The sequence below is a fragment of the Eptesicus fuscus genome, chromosome 13 (assembly GCF_027574615.1).
Source record: "Eptesicus fuscus isolate TK198812 chromosome 13, DD_ASM_mEF_20220401, whole genome shotgun sequence".
NCBI lineage: Eukaryota > Metazoa > Chordata > Mammalia > Chiroptera > Vespertilionidae > Eptesicus > Eptesicus fuscus.
Genome location: NC_072485.1, coordinates 38,847,625 through 38,861,503, shown reverse-complemented (window position 1 = coordinate 38,861,503; position 13,879 = coordinate 38,847,625). Strand labels below are relative to the sequence as shown.

Sequence of the window (13,879 nt, the reverse complement as noted above, 5' to 3'; positions counted from 1 at the left end):
AAAATCTGAACAGAGCAATTACAACTAGTAAAACCTCCCAACAAAACAAACATCCTGGACTGGATGGCTTCACAGGTGAATTTTACCAAACACTGAGAGAAGAACTAACATCTATTTTCTCAAGTTATTCCAAAAAATTTAAGAGGAGGGAAGACTCCCAACTTCATTGTATTAGCATTATCTTAATTCCAAAACCAGATAAAAAACACTACAAAGAAAGAAAATTATAGGCCAATATACCTGATGAACATAGATGCAGAAATCCTCAAGAAAATATTAGCAAACCGAATCCAGCAATACATTATAAAGATCATACACCATGACCAAGTGGGATTTATTCCTGGGATGCAAGGCTGGTACAGTATCTGCAAATCAATTAACATGATACACCACATAAACAAAATGAACACATGATCAAATCAATAGATGCAGAAAAAGCATCGACAAATTTCAGCATCCATTTATGATAAAAACTCTCAGCAAAATGGGAATAGAGGGAACATACCTCAACATAATAAAGGCCAAATTTGACAAGCCACTGCAAACATCATACTTAGTGGGGGAAAACTTAAGCATTTCCCTTAAGATCAGGAACAAGACAGGGATGTCCACTTTCACCACTCATAGTCAACATAGTATTGAAAGTCCTCGCCACAGCAATCAGGCAAGAAGAAATAAAAGACATCGAAATTGGAAAGGAAAAAGTAAATCTGTCATTTTTTGCAGAAGACATGATACTATATATGGAGAACCCTGAAGATTCCACACATACTGGTACACATAAAAACTAATAAATGAACTTAGTAAAGAAGCAGGATATAAAATTAATAATCAGAAATTGGTTGCATTTTTATACACAAATAAGGAACTATCAGAAAGGAACACTAAGAAAACAACCTACTTTACAATTGCTTCACACACAAAAAAAAAACACAAAAACAAAAACAAAACCTAGGAATAAATTCAACCAAGGTAAAAGACCTGTACTTGGAAAATTATAAGATACTGAAGAAAGAAATTGAAGAAGATACAAATAAATGTAAGCATATATTGTGCTTGTGGGTAGGAAGAATTCACATCATTAAAATGTCCAAACTACCCAGAACAATCTATAGATTCAATGCAGTTCCTATCAAAATACCAATAGTGTATTTCACACTAGAACAAATAATCCAAAAATTTATGTAGAACCACAAAAGACCCCAAGTAGCCTCAGCAATCTTGAAAAAGAAGAACAAACTTGGAACTATCATGCTACCTGATATCAAACAGTACTACAAGGCGATAGTAATAAAAATGGCATGGTAGTGGCATAGAAACAGACATATCGATCAGTGGAACAGAATAGAGAGCCTAGAAGTAAACCCATGCCTGTATTTTCAATTAATATTTGACAAAGGAGTCAAGAACATACAATGGAATAACGACAGTCTACTCAATAAATGGTGTTGGAAAAATAGGACAGATAGAGATACATGCAAAAAAATGATACTAAACCATCTTCTTACACCATATACAAGAATAAACTCAAAACGTATTAAAGACTTAAAGGTAAGACTTGAAACGATAAAACTCTAGGAAGAAAAACAGGCAGTAAAATCTTAGACATTTCTCTTAGTAATATTTTTTCTGATATATCTCCTTGGGCAAGGAAAACAAAAGAAAAAATAAACAAATGAGACTACCTCAAGCTAAAAAGGTTTTGCAAAGAACTCCTACAACACCAAATAAACAATCCAATAAAGAAATGGGCAAAGGACCTGAATATAAACTTCTCCAAAGAGAACATACAGATGGCGAATACGCATATGAAAAAATACTCAACATCACTAATCATCAGAGACTTGCAAAAAAAATCACAATGAAATATCACATCACACCTGTCAGAATATCTATCATCAATAAACCAACAAACAAGCAGTGTTAGGGAGGAAGTAGAGAAAGGTGAACCCCCATGCACTGTTACTGGGAATGCAGATTGGTGCAGCCAGTATGGAAAACAGTATGGAGGGTTCTCAAAAAATTAAAAATGAAACTGCCTTATGACCCAGTGATTCCACTTCTGGGTTATATATCCGAAGAAACCCAAAACACTAATTCAAAAGAATATACGCACCTTTATGTTGATTACAGTGTTATTTATAATAGCCAAGATATGGAAGCAACCCAAGTGCCCATCAGTGGACAAGTGGTTGTACATATATACAATGGAATATTACTCAGCCATAGTAAAGAATGAAATCTTACCATTTGCAGCCACATGGATGGACCTGGAAGGTATTCTACTAAGTGAAATAAGTCAGAGAAAGACAAATAGTATAATTTCACTTATATGTGGAATCTAAAGAACAAAGTAAAAGAACAAAATTGAAACAGGCTCATAGACACAGAGAACAGACTGATACTTGCCAGAGAGGAGGGGGTTTGGGGAATTGAGTGAAAAAGGTGAAGGTATTAAGAGAATTGGTAGTTACAGAATAGTCCTGGGGATGAAAAGTACAGCATAGGAAATATAGTCAATAATATAATAACTGTGTATGGGCCAGGTGGGTACTGGAAAATTGGGGGGAACATTTTGCAAGTATGGTATATGGTTGTCTAACTACTGTGCTGTATTATGAAACTATTACATAATAATATTTAATGTAAACTGTAATTAAAAAATAAAATTTTAAAATATTATTAAAAAGAAGGGGAGGTGGAAAGTCTGCCAAGAAGACATTAGAGTGATTCACTTGACTTAAATAAATGGAAAGCTATTGGCGCTAGCCATGTAGTAATTCTTGAAGCTTGAATCTTTAATGATAGGTAGTAACTCAGAAAATTGTGTGAATGGAAATTAGGCCTTTAGAAAGTTAGACAAGTTGGAACAGCGTGGTGTCTTCTAAAGAGCACTGGCTTCTGATCACCGATTTTTCTCTAACCTGCTCTGTGAACTTAAAGTCCTGCCTCTGGAAAGTAATTTCCTCATCTGTAATCCCTGCCCTGTTCATTTCACCAGTTTGTGGTGAGAACAAAATGCAATGTCAAATGGAAAAACTATTTGAGGGGAGGAAGGTACAAGATTGGTTTCATTTTCTTCTGTGCCGTAAGGATAGATCTTGAGGATAATAAGAAAACAACACATATGATTAACCTTTACTTTGACATTTTTTATTTTTGTCTCATATGATCTTCAAAATGCAAGTTCCAGATGTCTGATTTTAGATAGGACTCCTGTTAAGCAAATACACAAATGTTTAAAGAATTCTAGTCAGAATATAAAAATAATTATAAAAGCATAGTGTTGATGTGTCCTAAGGAATGAGGGATAGGAATTGAGTTTTAAAATGAGGAGGAGGAAGTTAGCAGATATTTAGTTAGCATCAACTATGTAAAGTCTGGAGCATAACAAGAAGTATAAGACTCAAGGCCTACCTTTAAGGGATGTGTGATCTAGTTGGAAACAGGTATATAATTCATGAGAATTTTTATAACAGAATGGTAAATAACCTAAAATAATTTTTTTTAGGAGAGGTAACCCACACACTGCCTGATTAATCACTGAGTCTTGCTCTGTACAAACAGCAAACTGTCCCAGTGTCATTTATTGAAGAGTCTGTCCTTTGTCTACTGTTTGATAATGCCATCTCTTTTATATACCAGCTTCACTTACTGGTATATACATGGATGTGCTTCCAGGCTCCCTGTTCTGCTTCATTGTTTTGTCTGTCCATAGGCTAGTACCACATCTTTAATTATCACAGGATGTAATTTCTGTAAGCCTTGTTGGGGTTTGAGGATGCCCAATAAATAGCACCCCTCTTCCCCCTGACTTTTGGAACAATTTGAGTCAGGAGATACAAGAGACAGACTAATAGAAATCAAAATGTCAGTTTTGTTACTGATAAAGCCTCTTGGAAAATGTGCCTTTAGATCTGTAATAAGAAGAGCTTGCAAAGATGTCACTCAAAATTAAACTTACCCTCACAGTCACCTAGGCTTTCCCCGCAGAGGCAGGCCCTTCCGTGACCACACTGCGGAGAGCGGGGAGATGCCTCCTGCAGCAGCCCAGATGAGGCTAAGCCAAGAATACTCAGGTTTTAGTTTTCCCTCTAAATTCTCTGCTCAGAAAAGGCCCTCCTTCTCTAAGAGCCAGTGAGTGAGAGGATGGAGAGAGGCCAGGAGTGTTACTCCTAAAGCACATTCCTTCAGAGCAAGGGAACAGGAAGATAACCCCAACTTTCTTGATAATCTGCTAGGGCAGGGCTCCTACTTATGGTTCTTGTTCAAAATTCATTTGGCTTTTCTTGACATATGAATTATATTTGAGTAATTTGACAGCTTTATGATATTGAGTCTTTTTAACTGTGAGCATGGTATCTGTATGTTTTCTAAACATATCTCAGTGAAGTATTTTAATTTCCTTCATAAAGGTCTTACAAATCTTTTATTAGATACTTAGTCCTAGGTAGCTTTCCATTTTGATGTTATACATTTTTCATTACAACATCCAACTTTTTTGTAGCAAGTATACAGGAATACCACTGATTTTTGTATTTCGAGTGTATCCAGCAACCTTGCTAACATTAAGTACAATATTTTGTCTTAGATTTTTTTTGGATTTTCTGTGTATATAGTTTTTTTTGAATAATGGTGTTGTTTCTTCCTCTCTATTTTTACAACTGTCATTACTTTTTATTGTCTTACATTTTATTATAGAAGAGGAGCAGTGACCGTGGATATCCTTGTCTTATTCTTGATTTTAAAGAGAATGCTTCTAACTTATCACCATTAAGTATTATATCTACTTATTGCAGGTTACAACATAGGTACTTTATTAGCAAAAGGAAGTGCCTTTTCTATTCATGTTTTTTAATCATGAATGTGTATTTTGAATTTATCAAATGCTTATTCTAAGTCTATTGAGATAATACTATATTTGTTCTTCTTTACTATGTTAGATGTGCTAGTAAGTATTAATATATTCTCTAACATTAAACCATCTCTTTCTCCTGGGATAAACTCTACCTAGTAATGATATATCATTTTTTCCTATATTAATAGATTTGACTTGCTAATATTTAAAGAAATCTACATTTGTGAACTGAGATGAGACTTGCCTATAATTTTTCTATCTCATATAATAATTCTTGTCTGATTTTTGACAGCAAGGTTGTAATAGCCTCATAAAATACATTGAGGATCTTTCCTTCTTTTCTGTTCTTTGCAACAGTTTGTACACAGTAGGAATTATCTATATGTTGAAGGACTGATAGAACTTAGAAAAACCTAGTGTTTTTTGTTAGTTTGTTGAGCGGGAAAATACAGATTTGTAACTACTGATTTAATTTTTATAATGATTATAGGCTTATTTATTATCTATTTTTCCAATTCCTAATTAATCCATTCCAGGATGATTTCCTGTTCTATCAGTATACCTCAATTTCTCTTCTCTAGGCAGGTGCCTATTGAACTCTGTGTTACCAAAGTCAAAGGACACTTATCTATCCTTATCCTGTTCTTCGTCTCAGCAGCATTCCTACATTCTTGAAACATTCTCCTTTCTTGGCTTTCACAATACTACCCTCCCATGGATTTCCTTCATCCAGCAGCTCTTTCTCTGTCCTTCATATTCCTCCTTACTTACATGATCATTAAATATGGAGTTCTCTGTGGTCCTGTCTTAGGTCATTCTCTTTCTCTCTCTACTCTCTTCTCATGTAATCACATTCATTCCCTTAGTTTTGAAAACTATATATATAAAATGTTAAGTATCCGTCCATCCAACCGGTAGCTATGATGCGCACTGGCCATTTAAAAATAAATGGCACCACGGACCTGGCACCAACAAACCAACACTAGGCTTTCCCCAAGTGAGACACAAGCCCCACTACCACCCCGGAGCGGCACCCCACCAAATCACAGCCAACACTGCCAGGACCCCATGGTGCAAAATGTGGCCCACTGCCCAGCCTAGCCCAGAAAGGGTCGCTGTGGGCACCAAGTAATAACATCATGTAGCAACGCCTGGCTTCTTCTCCCTAGTGACTAGCCTCCTTGGAGTTTCTTCAGCCCAGAAACCCAACTTGCTTTATAGCCAGGTGCAAACATTTTACAGTTTAACCAAATGTTTGTGAAGCATTTTCCCATGCCTCATCTCATTTGATCCTCACAGAAGTCCTAGAGTAGGTAGATAGGAGACTCGGTAGAATCATATTTTCTTTTCATTAGCCAGCAAACGGAGATTTAGAAAGTTTAGAAACTTGACCCAACTGAAAAGAAGTGAGAAATGGTGGAACTTGAAAATGACTTCAGGTTTTCTCACTGCACAGAATATAGTCAAACACTGCTGCAGTTAAATATTTCACCCCTTGTTCTCCCTGCGTGATCTACAATAGTAATCTGCTCTGTGTTGATTTTTACTGCTGTGTTGCTGACAGTTACCTGAAAGAGAAGTTGGGGTACTTCACTGGGCTGGAAAACATTTAGCTAAATCAGAAAGCAGGTCTAATTAAGCAAGTTTATTCTATACTAGAGGCCCAGTGCATGGATTCATGCGGGGGGTGGAGGGGTTCCATCTGCCTGGCCTGTGCCCTCTCACAATCTGGGACCCCGAGGGGGATGTAGCAGTGTGCCAAGTGGCAGGCAGCCAGGAAGCTGGGGCCAGATGCGGCGCCACTCGCGTTCATCCCAGCCCGCTGCACCTGCCACCGCCTCTTGGTAGCGCTGCCACAGAGTCAGGAGAGGCTCTTTTCCCCACAACTGCGCTCACCAGCCGTGAGCCCGGCCTCTGGCTGAGCGGCACTCCCCCTGTGGGAGTGCACTGACCACCAGGGTGAAGCTCCTGCATTGAGCATCTGCCCCCTGGTGGTCAGTGTGCATCATAGCGACTGGGCAACCGGTCATTCTGGTTGTTTGATCGTAATGGTCGCTTAGGCTTTTATATATGTTGATATATAAAAGGCTAAGTTGACTCGTGCATGCACAATACATATAAAGCTCTCGCTGGCACCAAGCGCATGCGTGTGTTTCGATCTGTCATTGTTGATCGTGAATTTGGTTGACCTATTATAGAGAAAGGGCAAATGGCGATATTATAATATTCTAATTAATTTCCTTTCAATGTGCACGAATCCGTGCACCGGGACACTAGTATCTTTATGGTTCTCAACGTTATCTTTTCAGTGTAAATCTCTCCTGCAAACTCTGTATAGTCAGAGATCTACTTAACACCTCCCCTTGAAATATCACAGGCATCTCAGCCTCAACATATCTAAAGCTATCCTTCCACCAGTCTTCTTTCTCTCAGCAATTGGCTCTGTCTACCCATTGCTCAAACCAGGGGAATCATCCTTGATTCCCTTCTTTTCTTTACTCTCACTAGATTCATTCTAATCATCCGCAAACCATCTCATCTCTACCTACAAAATATATGTCAAATCTCACCACTTCCCACCATCTCTACTACAACCACCCCAGTCCAAATCCCCTCCTTCTCTTACTCCTCACTGCACTAGTCCAATTTGTGTCCCTGATTTTACTCTTTTCCCACCTTTGTTCATTCTCCACGGTAGCCAAAGTGACCTTTAAAATTTTCAATTATATATTAATCACTCCCTCTCTTCCCTGGCTAGAATAAAATCCAAGCTCTTACTCATGGTCTGCCTGGCCCCTTCCTCTCCGCTGCATCTGACAGCACTCTCGCCCTTCTCTCATGGACAGTCGCTGCACTCACCTCCTTAGTTACATGAGCAGGTTCTGTCCTGACTCAGAGTCACGACATTCACTGTTCTTCTGTCCTTCCTTCTCTACTGTGGTGATCCACACCCCACCCCTCACGTGGAGGGAACAGTATTGGAAAAGGCATAGTAGCTTTATTGGCAAATAACGGACTACCTTGACTGGAATGTAAATTCATGTTAGGATTGAGAGAATCTGGATTTTGTGGTACTTAGAGCTTATACAACTTAGGAACCCTTTTCAAGAAAAAGATTATGAACTGCAAATGCTAAATTAGGGTGGGGGAGTAAATATTTAAAACAAGAAACAAAATCACAGCAAATTACTAGAACTTCAGAGATTATATCCCTTTCTTCTGAAATCTTTTTATAAAATTTACCCAAAATGCTTCCACAGAAATGCTTCATCATTGCAACCTGCCTGCCTTTCTCCTCCTGGAACACTGTAATTTCCACAATTTTCATTTCTAAGGTACAGAGAAATTAAGTAACTTTCTAAGAATGGTTGACCCATGAGCCTCTAATAATGTAACTAGAATCTAGGTCTCCTGGCACTGGTGTAAAAAACCCATTAAGCCACAAATTCACACATTTATGCAGTACCCCTCTGTGCCAACGGTGCCAAGGACATTAACATGAATGACTAGTATGGTACCACTTTATGGTGCTCTAATGAAAAATGGGCTACCAGGATTGATGCAAAGTCCTGCAAAGTGAGTGCTACATAATGATCCCAAGTAAAGACCACTGCAGGCAGGCAGGCTGGAAGTTACAAATCCAAACAAAGCTGGAACAAGCCCTTTAGCCTCAGAGGAAATCTGAGACTTTCCGAGAGCAGCCAGGGATGGAGGAGTTACCTCCCCAGCCTGTGCTCCTTAGGGCAAAGGGTAAAAAAACTCCCGTTCCTGAGGGAGCCTCTTACATCTTTTGTAAAAGAAAACATTGCCATTTTCTGTGGGTTGTTGCCATTCACAGATGGGTCTCTGTGGAGGCGATTGCTGTACGTTCTTTCAGGATCGAGGATTTCCGACGGAGGACCAGCGCAGGCACTGGAATCCTCTGAGGTGCAAGCTTCAAAGTTATGTGATGGCTTGTTTTGTTTGTTTTTTTAAAGAAAAGACAGTGTGATTAAAATTCCTCTTTTTCTTTCACGTTACATAATTCTTATCTAATAGCAAGAGCATCTACCTGATTAATGCTGCAAGTGGCCCCTCTCCCTTATTAACACTGTGCCCTGGGGCTCAGTGCTTTGTGCCAGCGCTTTCCAGAAGGAGTCCCCATTTTCTCATCCTGGGATGACTAACCGCCTTGTAACTTCCAAGCAACACAATTTTTAAAAGCAGAATTTCAGCTCAGGGCTTGTACTCTTGAGTATTTTGGTTAGAAACCACCAGCGTGGCACTTAATCATCCCATTTTTCTTTTGTTTTTACTAGTAAGTGGTCTAAGATTCAATTAGAAGGCACATGCACAGCTGGTGCTAGTGCTGAGCTATGGTCAGGGAGGAATGTGCATGCGAGCTGCCCTCGATGGCTGCAGTGAGATGAGGAACCAAGTGGAAGAGATGCTGAGTTTGCTGTGACAGGCTGTGTGCTGGGCCCAGGATCCAGGTCCTGGGACAGTCCCTCAATTGTGTCTCTTCACTGCTCTCTCACCCGGTCTCAGCTGACCCCCAGGCATACCACAGTCATTTCTAACCTCAGTTGTTTCCTTTTTATTGAATTTATTGGGACCTAAGTTCTTTTCTCAGACAACTTCCCATTACCTAGAATAGCCTGTCCCTGCCTTCACCCTATCCAGATGTTGCTCTCACTTCAGCTCATGTCCTACCTCACTTATTCACTCACTCAACAGGCACAGGGACAGATGCAGAGATACATATTATTCCCTCCGTAGCTTAGGTCCACTTCTCCTACCAAGTCTTACCCACTCAGCTTTTGAGCAGTTGGAGGCTAGGAACTGTCTTATTCATCCTGGGGTCCCAGCCTGGCATTGAGGAAGGAGGAGCTTGGTAAGCTATGAGCATGTGGATGAACCCTGTTCTGTTCATGGAACATGCTCCTTGAACTTGCATTTAAGGAGTTTATAGTCTAATTTAGGCAATGAAATAGGAACAGACAATAGGAAATAGAAAGTGTGAAGTGCTATAAGAAAGGTGGATAGGTTATCTAGAACTTTCAGGGGAAGTAATTTCCTTCCTGGTGAGAGGTGTGGGTGAGAATTGGCTAAACCTTCACTAAGGAGATAGAGTTGAGTGGGCTGGGACCACGAGAAGGATTTGGACATGTGAAGCTTGGGGTATGGGGCAGAGCAGGTTAAGGAAATAAGTTGCCCAGGTGTAAAGAGCAGGTAAAGGCTCTGGGTTTGAATACCACTTCCACCACTTACTGTGTCTGTGACCTCAGGCAAGTTGGAGCTATCAGCTTAAAATAGTGCCTACCTGATAGGGTTTAATCATAGAGATTAAGTGTGTGAATACCTAGCATCCTGCCTTGTACATAGTAGTACTGAGTACATTGTAGCTATTATTATAAATATCTAACAGGTAAGTGAATCATAGCTATTGTCTATTATAAGAATTAAATCCATTCTTTGTTAAAGGTGTTTTGTTTTTCCTTTAAAATATACATTTATCCCTTTACAAATAGATACAGAATATGGCTCTTGGTCAAATATTTTAATAACTACTAGTAAGAGCCATATTCTATATCTATTTGTAAGGAGACTACCAGATAGTCACCATCTCCTTCTGACTTTCTCCTAGTCCTTTTAAGACCCTTTAGAAGCCTTAGAGATAAGTACCCTACAAATCTGTTTGCCTACCTACTTTTTTGGGTACCTACCTTCTTAGGTAACTCTCACTGTCGTTAGAAGTTGTGAATAATAAAAGTTTCTTCTTTGCAAAAGTTTCCATGTTTTTATTTAAGCATGCTACAACCCTGTGAGGGAGAGCAAGGACGATGATCACTGTTTACAGATAAGAAAACTGAGACTTAGACATGTGAAGAGACTTGCCAAGATCACATGGTAATAAGTGATGGAACTGGGACCAGAAACCCAGACTGTCTGACTCCTAGTCCCATGTTCTTTTGACCATACCATGGTACACCTATTAGTTAGTGATCATGCTTTTCTTTCTCTGCGCTTCCCCAGCCCTCTGACACCTGTTACCTTCCACAGGGCAACCCACCGAAGTCAAATACAGAAACACGCACTGCAAAATCAAGGCTGCAGCTCTGGTGAAAGCATTTTTAGTTGCGTGTCCTACCCTGTTTACCTCAGAGAGGTAGAGAACGAAGAGTCCTAAACTTTGTGACAAGTTTAAGAACTTTTAAGACCAAAAGAAACACAAATAATTCTGTTTTAATTCCATTAGTTAAGAAACAAGAAAACTAAAGGAAGCACATGGTTGTCCTAAGAAAAATGATACCCTTAGTGTTTGTCTTCCTTGGACTTCGTGTTCTTTTTTCAGATTAAGGCATGATGAAAGCAAGATTTCAAAGCCATCTGTCCTGCTTTATACATGTAATTTTTTGTTCTAAGTTTAATTTTTCCCTCCTATAAAGCTTAAACTGTCTAGCAGCAAGGGAGTGTGGTATAGTGGAGGGACCACTGGATTTGGGAATCTGAAAATGTAGGCTCTAACTTCAACTCTGTCATTTAATTTTCATAAATCATTTTGAGTATCCATTTTTTAAAATAGAGTTAATAGCACCAGCCCTATTTCCCAAGCATAGTTGTATGGAGCAAATGAGATAACGTCTGTCTAAGTGGTTTATAAACTAAAAAGGACTACAGAAAGTATTGCTAAGTATTATTCATGTATTTAACAATTCATTGTCTCCTCTGCATATAGCACTGTTCAAGGGACTAAAGAAGATTCCAGAGTGTAAGATTGGCCGTGTCTTTTCCTAGTTGACAGTTGTTTAGTTTATAATCTAAATGAGTAGATAAGGCAAGCTAAATATTTTGAAGGATGTAACGTGCAGAAATATTCCTATGCATTGTTCACTCCTACTGTCATGTGGGACTTCAAGCTGAGACCCAGCTTCAGCGGACAGTCTGTTCCAGTGATGAAGGTCAACCGTGGACTGACTCATTTTATGTTGATGAACCAAGTGTGCTATTTGTATGGAGACTGCATCAGTCTCATTGAGCTTATTGAGGACAGAGCATGTGAAAAGTGACCTTGGCTTGCTGGATGGTATCTCCAGATTCCTTCTAGAGTTGAATGATGTGACTTGGGGAGAAGCAACGAGTGGCTTTATGTGCGGTCATCTCACCTCAGGGCTAAAATCTTTAGATGGTGCTTCTGCTGACCTAGCCTTCCATTCCTTCTTATAAATAGAATCCGGCTCAATAGCATATTTAAATAAACAAATAAGTAACTAAGAACTTTGGCACGTTTTAAGAAAATGTTTGTTTGTTTTTAGTAAAGTGAGAATGGTGAAAACCTACAGCAAGTAAGCCAATCTACAAAGAGTAACAATATAATAGTTCTGCTTTTAAGCCAAATACTCACCTTTGACAAGAAGGCAGTGTCCAGCGTGAACAGTTTTTAAAAGCCTCACTTTTAAAAAGCAAATCTATCCTCTTCCCTTCTCTCCATCATGCTGAGGCTGAATTCAGAACTAGTTTCTGGCAGGTGACCCCTGAGGGACTTGAAAAACATGTTGTCTAGCTGATGTTGGTTTTTAAATTTAGATCAAATGACACTGTCTTTGAAGTCTCAAGAGCCCTACTTAAGGTAGCTGTAGCAGATATGCTTGCCTCTCAGAGTGCTTCTTACAGGCTGGCATCCTGAATAGCAAAAGTGAAGCCTGGTCAAAAATAAATGAAAAAGAAAGTTTTATTGGGTTATTTACTGGAAGATAGCTATTTTAGAAGAAACCTTGACAAGTCATCTCGTTGCCTCTAGACAGGAACACACAAGGCATATGGGTATCTGCAGTATTTTAAAAGACCTTGTGGGACCAGGCTTCTTCCATAACTCATTCCAGAGTTTAAACACCCTCACTTCAGGAAATTCTTCCCTATATTTAACTTACAGGCCCCCTCCTGCCGTTAACACCCATTTCCGCTTTTTTCTGTCTCCAGTTAGGATGAAGAACAGCTGGCCAGCATCCTTTGTGTGCTAACCCTCCACCAGTGACAGAAAGTCAATGGGGTCTCCCTGGGCTTCTTTCCCCAGCCTCCAGCAACCAAGTCTTTGCGCCAAATCCAGATCTTTTTCTCTTTGTTTTTATTTGTGTCTTATTTCTTTCTTTTCATTCCTTTTGATTATATAGTAATATGTGCCTAATGAATAAAATTTGGAAGACGTAAAGAATATATAGAAGAGGGGGAAACCACAATCCAGGGAGAAAAGCCGCCGTTAGGTTAGTTTTCTGTGTGTTTCTCATATAGAGGAGTTGAGATCTCCTCTACACCAGTGCTGTTCAGTAGAAATACAGTCTGGGCCACATGTGTGCTTTTAAGTTTCTGGCAGCCACATTGAAAAAAAGATAAAAGGGAATAGGTAAATTAATTTTAATAATACATTTCATTTAATCCCAATAAAATAATAAAATTGTCAACCTATAATCATTGTTTTTAAAATTATTAATAAAATGCTTCACATTTCTTTTTTATATTATGCTTTCTAAATCCAGTGTATATTTTACACTTAATGGCACATCTCAAATCCAACTAGCCACATTGCAGTGCTCAGTAACCTGTGGCTACGGGATTGAACAGCACTGTTGTTGTAGTTGTATATACTGCTTTTTTTGTATTTCAAACCTTAAGGCTTTTAGCAATGCATTAAAAACTTTTTAATATCATTTTAATGGCTGCATAATATTTCCTCATTTAGATTTACTATAACCATGTCTTTAGAGAGTTTTGTTTCCCTCTTAGAAGTAACCCTGTAGTGCTCTTTTTAACGTTAACTGAATGTTTTCTCAACTCCTTGCCAAAAGAAATAAAAAACAATACCTTTTGAGTACAACTAATTAAATCCATTTATCCATAAAACAAGTATATTCACTTCATATCTCCTGTGTGCTCTGCACTGCGTTAGGTTAGAAAGTAGAAATGTGGGTTGCAAGAAATTGAAGAAGACCAGGTCCCTCCCAGGCCATGTTTACAAGCCTTGGCTCCGCAGTTGGGCTGCACGCA

The 13,879-nt window shown here is 38.9% G+C and overlaps 1 protein-coding gene across 3 annotated transcripts in view; it reads left to right on the top strand.

Moving 5' to 3' along the window:
* The window catches only part of UVRAG (UV radiation resistance associated), a 274,349-nt gene that overhangs the window by 243,702 nt on the left and 16,768 nt on the right, over positions 1-13,879 (top strand). The window contains exon 15 of one of the 3 annotated variants that reach the window (XM_054724634.1): positions 12,818-13,542. The exons of the other annotated variants lie outside the window; for them this stretch is intronic. Within the exon in view, the coding sequence (XP_054580609.1) occupies positions 12,818-12,821 (4 nt within the window). The 3' untranslated portion in view covers positions 12,822-13,542. Of the gene's footprint in view, positions 1-12,817; positions 13,543-13,879 lie in introns of those variants that run through there. 3 annotated transcript variants of the gene reach the window in all.